General features: G+C 35.4%; 1 protein-coding gene across 1 annotated transcript; it reads left to right on the forward strand.

The window, feature by feature from the left end:
* The first annotated feature begins 1646 nt into the window (after window positions 1-1646).
* On the forward strand, window positions 1647-4964 carry EAF02_005663 (uncharacterized protein). Its single transcript, XM_038901711.1, has 6 exons — window positions 1647-1979; window positions 2032-2514; window positions 2568-2645; window positions 2701-3186; window positions 3240-3357; window positions 3408-4964. Exons 2-6 carry the CDS (start codon window positions 2032-2034, stop codon window positions 3593-3595), a joined length of 1353 nt encoding a protein of 450 aa, XP_038759051.1. The 5' UTR covers window positions 1647-1979; the 3' UTR covers window positions 3596-4964.
* The last annotated feature ends 6561 nt before the right edge of the window (window positions 4965-11525 follow it).

Consider the following 11525-nt stretch of genomic DNA (forward strand, 5'->3'; position numbering starts at 1 on the left):
AAGACTGGCTTGTCCAACTTTGTAAGGCAGAACAAAAAGTATCCTTCTCCCATCTTTCATTGAAGCCAAGATGTGACCCTTAATGGATCAAGAAACCAGGCCTATGCCCAGAAAGATTGAGATGGTTCATAGTGTAATAGGATGGAGATAAATATAGGTTGGCTAAATTCCTACTACAAGGCTGATACATCAATCAATGCAGCACCTACAAAATGGTGAAACTTGAATCGCACATTGGGAGTAAGATCATGTTGCTGCGAAGCAGCCCACGATATATGCTGGTACCAACAGCCCTAAACCAGCCGCGTTTCCAAGCTTGTACTTTCATGCGTTACTAGCGCACCAGATAGGAGTTGGAGTGCTCCCATCAGATTTTGAACTATTCAGGAAAGTATCTTGTTAATATGATGGGAAGTTTTATACTTTGGTCGTAATCTAGCCCCGAATGCGCAATTAGGGTTGAGAGTGTCTGCGTCAAAAAAAGCAAGGAAAGTCGTAACGATCAACTCGGAATTCTTGAGGCCTATTCGGTATGAAGAGCGCGCACAAGCTTCTAGAACATAAGTCCAGCCGAGTTTCTGACGTCGAAACAATATTTGGGGGTACTGCTGTGGATATCTGTCTATAATGTCATGTTCTTCAAACATAAACTTGAAGCATGCGAGATGATAGATATAGCACCAAGCTATGACCACTCATTCAAACGACATGACGGTCCGATCTAGCTACCAACCTGAATACATAGCCAGTGAGAAGACTGCCCAGATAAGTGAGTAAAGTTGGGCAATTGTCGTCGAAAAAATGATACTTCCGTTGCTTCTCTTGATAAGATGTGAAGGCAGTTCGACCCGAAGTATAGAATCAAATTTAGACCATTCGATCCAAAGGACGAGACGTCAAACTGATTGTTCAACCGGGTATAAATATGATTCTGTTACAACAGAGAGAAATAGTTGTCCTTCTCTTTCGTCGTCGTCTTTGCAATTCCATCCGTAACTCTACGCCATGCCCATGCCCACACATGTAAATGCAATCAATGTAAGCTTTTCCAACAAATTTGAGCCAAAGGTTAAACGGACTCTGACTCTACCTGGTCGGAACCTAGGTAGGTACTTTGGATGTAATGTTCAAGTAGCCCTGGAGTCGTGTGTATTCCAAAAGCCCATATCCCCATGAAAACTCCATGTAAAAAGTTTATATGTGAACTCATAATAAGGTTAATTACGGCAGTTTATTTTACGGAGGATCCATGCATGGTAGGAAGTGTTCTGCCGAGACTAGGCACAAACCTTGCGAGCCTTGGAATTGATGGATACCTGGCACGTGCCTGGGTATTTCATAACTTTTCATAACTTCTCAATTAGATCCTGTTCTTTGCGCTTTAATTCTTATCACACCAATCATAGAGTAGGAGCAGCTCAAAGTCCCACTATTATCTGATTTTCTTCGAAAAGCGGTGTAGCATCTTCATCTGATTAAATCCAGATCAGGTAACTCTCAATTGGTCCTGGAGCCAATAAATGATGCACAATTAGGCACGCCCTCGTCACGATCCCTTAGCAAATATAGCTTGGCGATTAGATCCCCTTACACAATTATTTTGGCGGCAACCATTAAGAACCACAGAATCAATTGTCTCGGCCCTGTCCCATGTTGTGCGTGAACGCTACAGAAGAAACCATGACCATGATAAGCATAATGTATACCCCGAGTCTATTTGAGCGGCTAAAATGAGAATTCAATAAAGCACTGTCCATTCACACTCGAAGATTCGCCTTCGTTTCGTGGTATTTTCCCAATCACCAACGTCTCACCTCGCCTTATATTCAGAGGATTCTGGGTCGTTGCCAACAGCTAGGACAAGAAAATTCTTTTACTTACCTAGCTACACGTCGGGGGATACAGAAAATATCACAGGGATCTCTATCGCCTATCGCGAGAAGCTATCAAGTCTCGTGGGCAGAAATCTTCCCATAAGGGTAATTGAAGATAGAAACATGAGAAAAATAGCTGGCTTACACTCACTCGCAGATGGCATCTCCTACTGATACCAACATTGTCAACAGCAACAGTCTCGATGCAACAACTTCCCCTTCCACGGGGCTCTCTCCTATTCCTACAATTCCTACAACTCCTCTGCCAAACATTACACCTATCATGTCTTACGATAGCGTCGACACTGCATACAACGCCGATCCATATTCCCTCCTCAATTCTAAGAAAGAAGACATAAGTATTGCTGCACTTCGCACACAACATCCTGATCAAAAACGAACACGGAGGGTTAGAAAGATCAAGAATTTCTACCATAGACAAAATGCATTGATTGATGCATACCTAGCAAGCAATGATGAGGAAGCCGCAGAGGTTGAAGATGGAATTCAAAATGGTGGAAAGATCAAATTCGCTATCTATGCTAGTTCTACGGTCAACTTTTGTCTGTTCATCATACAAGTCTTCGCCGCTGTCTCAACTGGAAGTCTGGCACTTTTCGCCACTGCTGCAGATGCTTTCGTAAGTTTCCAGATTGGTTGTGTATTACGGATGAAGACTAATGTCACATACAGATGGACTTGGTTAGTTCTATCGTGATGTTGATTACTTCACGAATAGCCGCCAAACCTAACATCACAAAATTTCCAGTCGTGCGTAATTTAATCCAATCGTTTATGAAGTATTCTCATCTCACAATTCTCTTAGGGTCGCAAACGAGTTGAAACTGTTGGGATTATTCTCTTTTGTGCACTTATGACTACCGTTTCCGTGGAACTGATTATCGAATCAGCTCGAAGTTTGGCAGATGGTCCTAGGGAAAATGAAACGCTCAAAACGGTCCCTCTAGCGTGCGTCGGTGTCGCTATCTTCTCCAAAGCTGTCCTATTCGTGTACTGTTTTACCTTACGGCGATATCCAACTTGTGCAATATTCATGTTAGATCATCGAAACGACATTGTGGTTAACAGTTTTGGATTGGTTATGTCCATCGTGGGTACTAAGTATGCAAAAGTTTGGTTCTTGGATCCCGCCGGTGCTATTGCTATTGCATGTTTGATCCTATTCTCATGGGCATCAACTGCTTTCGAACATATGTGGCTTCTGGTTGGAAAGAGTGCTCCACAAGAGTTTTTGAACAAGCTTGTATATGTCTCAGTTACTCATGACCCCAGAATTTTGAAGATCGATACAGTAAGAATCCAACTCTTCTATTGATCTTTGGTTATGGCTAACCCCTGATATAGGCGAGAGCATATTCTGCCGGTGAAAAATACTATGTCGAAGTCGACATTATTATGAGACAAGAAGAAACATTGAAAGTCACACATGATGTTTCCCAAACTTTGCAAAGGAAGCTTGAGGGTATGTTTAATGTGCTATCGTAAGAAATTCGGAAAATGCTAACAAAACAGGTTTGGCGGATGTCGAAAGAGCTTTCGTCCATGTTGATTACGATGATTTACACGATATCTTCGAGGAACATAAACCACTTTACGAGATTCAAGAACCCAAAGTTCCCATATACGAGAGGGTTAGAGAAAGATTCAAGAGACAGCCACCTGGAAGAGAAGCAGATGATGTAACGGGCCCGATGTCTTGAGTATTCATTTATGAAACGTCATCGAAGCATGAATGATTATGGACCTGGAATTGAAACGCATTTACAATATGGAGCTTGGGTTTGGGATTTTACTTGGAATTGCAACGACTGGAAAGCAGAACCTTCCCCACACTAGTAATTCGCATCACGTTTGAGCAAGGTACTGATAATTGTGCCTATCGCCTATTGCCCAACAAGCCTCTAATTCCAAAATGAATTACAACGAGCCTCTGATTCATGACATTGACAACGAGTTCAAGTGCCAGATTTTGATTCAGGATATTTTCAATCGTTCGCTATACCGAACCTCTGCCGAAAAATATCAACAAGATCGACACGAAAAAATATTATGCTGTGGGTCTGAGGCGTTTATTCTTGGCTACAGGGCGGCCAGGAAACTATCCGACAAAATGTGCCTATGGAGATCAGACAATATCAATTGCAACAGGTTCGCTTATACAACCTCTCGTTGGCGCACACGTATGACCATCCCAAATCGAGTGGATTGACTAGCGGGATGAATGAAGCGGATGGAAGTCTGGGGGCTGAGGAATGAACATATGAATATTGTCACGAAATCAAGTCGAAATTGATGATTTCGAAAGAGGATCTTGTCTTTCTTGATGGGCTGTAAAATTCAGTGGCCAAAGGGAAGAAATGGAGTCGTTTTGCGGCGTTTTTAGATGAATAGATACCCTGGGATTTTACTGCATGGCGTTTATAGCATAAGAGAAATTGAGGAATCTCAAAAGGTCTTGATCAACACTCCTAATTCGCCCATTTAGTTTACGTTTATGAAGCTTGAGACGTGAGATATGGTTGAGTGTAGGCGATAGTGATGTGCGATAGGAGTCGATGTTGTTTGTCTGGATATAGGAAAGGGAGAAGATTTCGTTTAGTACTAAGATCTTCAATACTAGATGTTACATAACGTAACATGAGCATCCTCACTGTATTGGAGCTGATGTGGAAGATGGTAAAGCGAGAGCTGTGAGCGGTGATCAGTGAGAGACTTTGCGATTCTCAGCTTCACTACATCTCGTCCGACTTTTCCTGCCTCTCAGTAGGAAGTAGTGTGAATTCTCTTAAGTCTTCTTCGAACTCGATACTTGAATAGGTTGTAGCGTCCACCAGGCATAATTGGCTGATGGCGGCTGTTGGACTGGAAATGGGAACCTGAAAGCTTTTGGACGCCGAGGGAAGACAGCTTTGCGATGGGTTCGAGTGCGCAAGAGAATAGGAATCCGTTCGTGTGAGGAATGTTGGTGAGTTATAATCATTTTTATCCCTTTGTTTATGTCGATGGGGTTTCGTGCTGTTGTTTAATTGTTGTTGATTGTTGTCGGTAGTTGTGGAGGAGAAATGGCACGGAGAATGAGGCGAGCTTTAAATTTCGTTCTGCGTTTGAATGGTTATATTTACGATAGTTAATACTTCTGGTATTGACTTGATCCTGTCCTGTCTTGATGGCAAATTTCACGACTATTGCCCCTATACCTCTTTTATCTGGGGCGAAGATCTTATGTGGTGTTCACGGAAGCTTTACGTGCCCCTTTAATTGCAAATCCTATACTTCAGTCTTGTACCGGATGCTTGCGCAGGGGCTTCGATGGGACTGATGGATACGAGTGAAACTTAACGGCTGTTTTGATAGATAGCCGAGGGTTTTCCTACTATTTTTAGTGCTTGATGTTACCAGTCTTGCCGTTGTAACTACCTATCGAACAAAGGTTTCGAGTTTCCAACATTGACGCGGGGATACTTAAAGCTGCGGCAGTTATTGGCTCTCAGGTCTAATCAGGCAGTGAGAAGGAACTTTTTTCGTAAGTCAAGGAAGTCAGGGGTTGAAAGCAAACTTGTTTGCCACATACAGCACTTCGCCATATATTCCAAACACGGCGAATGAAGTCTACCTATTTATGGAATAGAGGCTGAATAACATAAGCCACAATCTATGTGAACAGAATTTGAATCTCTGGAAATGCTGTCTCACAGTATCAAGATATAGAGTCTAAGTAATAAATTCTCTTTGAGTTTAAGTAAACTTGAATTATACAATGATTAAAAGTTAGTGTTGGTATCAATTTGGTGTTGATTAAAGTGTAAAGTATTTCATTCTTATCAATATGATTGATTGTATTATTCGTCTTGATTATTATTAATTATGGGAAGCTAGTATTTGATATAATAAAAATGCTAGCACTAGTGCATACACTAGTATATACACTAGTGTAATACAATGCCCTCTTAGATTATATAATCGATATCCCGATACTAGTAACTCTTAAGTTAAATAGATTATGTGCTTTAAGCCTAAGTCTATTATTCAATCTTAAGTATAGTGTTTTATTTCTATTCCCTTAGCTCTTTTTCTACTATTCTCTTTTACTTAATGTGTTATTTTAATAACTATTTTATTAATATCAATCAAATCTTTTAAAACTTGATATGCATTGTTTTTAGTTATGGTGTTCACAGAATTCGATTTCCTGTTAATCCATTTAATCTCTGTGATTTCCCTATTTTTGTAGTATTGTTGTAAAGCCATAATGTCGATTAGGAATCGTTTTTTTGTGTTTGTATTGAGCTTAGTTAATAGGTTATATAATGACTTAGAATCTGTATAAAGTATGAGTGGTATTCGCTTTTTAGATTTGAGAATAGCATTGATAGTACCCTTAATAGCAGCTCCAATATCAAAACCTAGAATTAGTGCATATAGCTCAAAAGCTAATATGCTCCTAGTGATTCTCTTGTATTTGATCGATGTCCAGTAAATGATATTAGTATTACTGTATTTGTCTACGAGGTATATAATATAGCCGATTTGCAATGATAGATTAGTATTGTTAGTAAAGGATGCATCGGTAAAGACAACTAATTCGATAGAATCCATGTCGAGAGGTATAAAGGTTAATCCTCTTCTTAGATTGTTTATCTGTTATTTGATAATCTTATTGAGCTTAATAGCATTTTCTTCCTTTGGATCTATTACCTGAACAGTAATTGAAAGATGATATAATGCCTTTGATTGATATACTATTACAATATACACATCTTTCACACATTAAGCAATATATTGGTTTTTCGAAATAATATTCTTTTAAATCTTTCTCTTTGTTCTTTGTATATCAATACTTTTTAGTATAACCATTCGAAGATTATTACACTATTTCTCCTAATTCAGATAGATTCTATTACCTTTAAAAGTAATTAAACCATTATTAAACTTAAGTGGATGATTTTCGATAAGTTGCTCTCTGTTTTTAGCTATAAATCCAGCTTTCTCCAATTACTTTTATTCTAATTGTGCAAATCTTTTGTTTACAATTATAAGAGTATCATCAGTTTGTAATCCTACAATACCAATGTCGTTATTGAAGTAAAGTAAACAGGGATTGTATATAGATTGTATTATATTTAGCCTATCCCTATAGTAATTGTAATAGATTCCAAACCAATGATTTCCTACTTTTGGTATACTATATAAGGGCTTTATAACATATAGCATATATTCGAAATCAAATCCGACCTTTTCTAGTACTTCCATATAAATAGGTCTATTCAAAATCGTAATTGATTAGATATATGCCTATATGATATCCCATAAATAGATTTTGAATATACTTGTTTGACACTTGCAAAATAGTAGTAAGTACAAATATAATATACTGACTAACGTATTGAATAATCAGTGATTACATCAAAACAGTAGTTTTGCCTACATCTTAATATACCTGAATTATTAGTTGTGATTTTGTGTATATTTTATCAATATCTTTTTTCTTTTATTTCGTTAATAAATCGTAATTTAAATAATTGTGTTCCAGATAGTATACTAGTTTTTAAAACGATTTTAAAGACTCCATTTTCTATTAGTCCATCAATTTCCTTGTGTTATAATTCTTTATATCATATAGGTGTATCATCTTACAAAAATATAATTAATTGCAATAATGGTAGCTTAATATCGATATCCGTCCAAATTGATTATATTAGTCAAGTTGCTTCTCATGCAATGATGTAGTTGTATATCTGGTTATACCGCTGGCAATGGTGTTTGCGGTCGTAGTATTTCCATTTGTAATATATCAACTATTATAATATCACTGTCGTTATCACTATTCATATCATTACCATCATTCGATTCAATTTCTTCAGGTTCTTTATAAAAAGGTTGTACAGACATAGATCGAAATTTAGTCGGTTTATTGATGAGTTCTACTTTATATATTTCCCTATCTATTCCAATCAAAGCATATGATCCAGTTCATTTACCTAACATATTGCCATCTTTTCCTTTTTTTTATATTAAAATTTGTAAATTAAGTGGTAAAGTAAGAACTAATGTCATAATAGTTCATTCCTTAGTCTAAGCGTTTTTGTAATCTGTCTCTTAGCTTGTATATGATATACTTCTACCATAGCTTTTTTCATAGCTTTTGTGTATTGAATAATTATCAGGATTGATAGGTTAATATCATTTAATCTAAGATATATCCCATAAACTAGTAATATGGGAATAAGCCTATTCGGTCCGGCTATATCATTCACAGCTTTCACTACCATTTACAGGATTATTGCTTTTGTCAAATTGTATCTTCAAGCTCTTTAGTTAAGATCTTATACACACAACATAGAGAATAATGATATCTCTCCACTATACCTACAGAATTGTATACTTTAACTGGTATGCTCTTAATGGTGATTGATATAGATTTTGCATTCTGAACGAATTCTTTACTCACAAAGTTCTTTCCTACATTATGAATAATGTAATCTGATGGTTCTATATATACATCAATCCAGTACTTTCAAAGAATATTGAATATATACTTAGTTAAAATGTTTTTAAGAAATCGAGCTGCTTAATAGCATATTGTCTCATCAACAATATGCAGAATTGGTTTGTCTGCAATGTATATGAACATCGACATATATAGTATAGTTAAATTCAGTATTCTCTGGTAGAATAAACCTAAAACGTTCGGGTGACTTACTATGCATTTGATAGTGCTTGCAGTATTTGATAAGATGTTTTATAGTGTTATTGCTCTCATCATAGCCTACGCGTTATAATACATTATAAAAGCATTATGCAGATGGGTGGCTAAATCGTTAATGTAAATGCTGTAGCTTAATAATCGTTAAATAGTAATCATTCTAACAAATAGATTTTTGAATAAACTGATCCATATTCACTTTCCATATCAAAAAATATATGTTCGCATCTCCTAATAACAGAATATTGATCAATTGGATTGATGAATTTGTTGGTGATATTGTTGTAGAATGCTTTAAGTCAATCTATGTCCTCAAGTCCCAATAAAAATGAAATATTGGTATTCATAATGTGAAAAAACAATGCATCCAAATAATGCATTGATACGAAATGAATCTATTAATGTTGCAGTCCCCTTTCTAAAGTGTACATTCGCTGCTCCTACTATTTGTGGATCATATGTTATTAGGCATACCTATTGCTATGTATAATATTATCCAATCCCAATTGTAGATTTACTTATATAAGCTGTATCGATATATATATCAAAGAACTCCTTGTTTATATAACTTACATAAAAGATGTCTATTGCACTTTTTATCGGTAGAGTAGCTTCAATAGGGTTTCTAATCAATATATACAATATCATATTGACTGACAACTGATTGAATATCTCTTGGCTATTCACAGGTTCTGAATTGACGAAAAATGCTTCTTCTTCAGTATTATCAATATCAAGATCTGCAAAGAATTATTCCATTTCGGTTTCTGAATCAGATTCTGTATTAGTAGCTTCTTCCTCGTATTCGATTAACTATTGGTCGTAGTGCTTATTAAACGTGTTGTTACTACCATCCTTGATCTTTTCCTGATATTCATATCGGTTTTATCCTATTCCTTCTAGGAATGCTTTATTGATCGACATTCCTCTTTCTTATATATCCAGTAACGATTTTGTTGATTTGAAGAATTAGATTGTTATCGAAACCTATTAATATTGCTCTTGAAGCTATTGCTTCTGAAATTACCGCTTTTGAAATCTCTAGAATTATCTGAATTATTCCGGTTATTATTATTGTGGAATCTTTTGTTAGTGAATAGTATTGTATTTTCTTCCTTATATAATCTCTCCTATATATTAATGGATTATTGCAATTAGTTGATTAAACCAGACACCTCCTTTTTGGGATTGAAACAAGCTAGATTACATGTTTTAACATCTTTATATACTAATATAAGCTTATTGTGTAAATATAATATTTGCCATATAGTGGAATCAAGTTGATGCTGTAGCATATGTAGCTGCTTGATTATGATGATAAGATACTCATTAAATAGCTTGTTTTTATACTCCTTTTTAATCGATTTAAAAATAATACTATTCTATTTAGATAATATATTATATTGATACTCTTTTTTTTTAAAGTTACTCCGCATATAAGTATAAAGCTTTCTGAATATAAATAATAATACTTTATAGTTGGTATAAAAGAATTCAAGCATATTATCCTTTAGTATAATTGGGAATGCCTTGTATTACATATCTATAGGCACCTCTGTACATCGTGAGATTTCATAGAATATTAAGAGTTTGAAGTCGAAATTATTGTTGTTCCCGTTATATTTCTCCTTATTGGTATAGAATTTCAATAAATTAATAAGAGATTACATATTAGAATATATTAATGGTTTCTTATCTTTATCACGTTGATCTTTATTGTTCTTTCTATTATTATTACTATTATTATTATTATTAGGATCTCCTTTTTCGTTATTCTTTTTATTATCTTTTCGATTATCTTCATTGTATTCGAAGTTATTATCAATGAATCTGTTAATTGTTCCGGATCTAAACTTAGATTCTTTAAGATTATTGTCACGGATCGCACCCAATCGCAGCTGCGATCGCTCACGTGCGCGCTTGCGCACGTGCACGATCACGTGTACATAGCTAGTATATAGGAGCGCTCTACAAGCGCTTTGCTCCCGATTCTATAGTTGTAGATTCTAAGGATAAATTGTACCCTGTTCTTGTAGTTCTTTTAAGGCAAAGTGTTATATTATTTACAACTTATTATACGATTGTATGGTTATCTGATGACCGATCAAATAATACCTTATAATCATAATACCTTCTTAGGTATATCAAGGATGTTCAATATTACTTATAGGAAGAGGGCTGATTTCGAGTAAATCTATTTGATGGAAAATAACAAACCTCTAATATACAGAATTACAAGTACCACTATCATATCTGATTTATTTATTTCAAAGGGACTCCATTACTCTCCCCTTTTTATTGGCTGAGTGCTTCTAGCTGATAACAATCAATTTCAACAAAACAACAATTATAGTTCTTACAATTCTAATATAAATACTGATAAACATGGAAAGAGTAAACAATCTAAAAACGACTTTTCAATTAAGATATTAATTCTTGAGGATAGCATGTCGATATATATTCTCCTATTACAGAAAGAACAAATGCCAACCTTTAAAGATTTTAAGGATTTATAAAACGAAATTGTAAGATTCAAAGATAAATTATTACAATATAGTTTTAGTACTGCTTACCTATTTTAATCTTCAAGATACTGATAGTAATATTATATAGATTCCCTTATAAATTGCGGAGTTCGGATTCCTGATATTCTAGTCGATTTTATTGAAAGGGTATTTTCTATTATTGGGAAAAGGAAGAATAAGAAAAACCTCTGTTTGCGAAATTAATCTTTGCAACAATCCCTTCCGAGTACTGATAGTAGATTCCTTTCAAATCTAATCGCCTTATCAAGCAATCCACAAATTCATTGAATATCCCACTTTCGTTTATTTATTATTATAATAAAGTGTTTGTATATTCCGAAGCCTATCAATCTTTTATTCAAACTCAAAGATAATATAGAGTTGAAAGCAAGCCTCTAGTAG

Source organism: Botrytis sinoallii (assembly GCF_014898435.1).
Source record: "Botrytis sinoallii strain Bc 23 chromosome Unknown BSIN_008, whole genome shotgun sequence".
NCBI classification, from domain to species: Eukaryota; Fungi; Ascomycota; class Leotiomycetes; order Helotiales; family Sclerotiniaceae; genus Botrytis; species Botrytis sinoallii.

Excerpts from the sequence above, each read along its gene's own strand:
- EAF02_005663 (XM_038901711.1), top strand. The coding sequence starts at position 2,032 with ATGGCATCTCCTACTGATACCAACATTGTCAACAGCAACAGTCTCGAT. Across the intron at positions 2,515-2,567 it reads CCACTGCTGCAGATGCTTTC|ATGGACTTGGTTAGTTCTAT; the intron begins GTAAGTTTCCAG and ends TGTCACATACAG. Across the intron at positions 3,358-3,407 it reads TTTGCAAAGGAAGCTTGAGG|GTTTGGCGGATGTCGAAAGA; the intron begins GTATGTTTAATG and ends CTAACAAAACAG.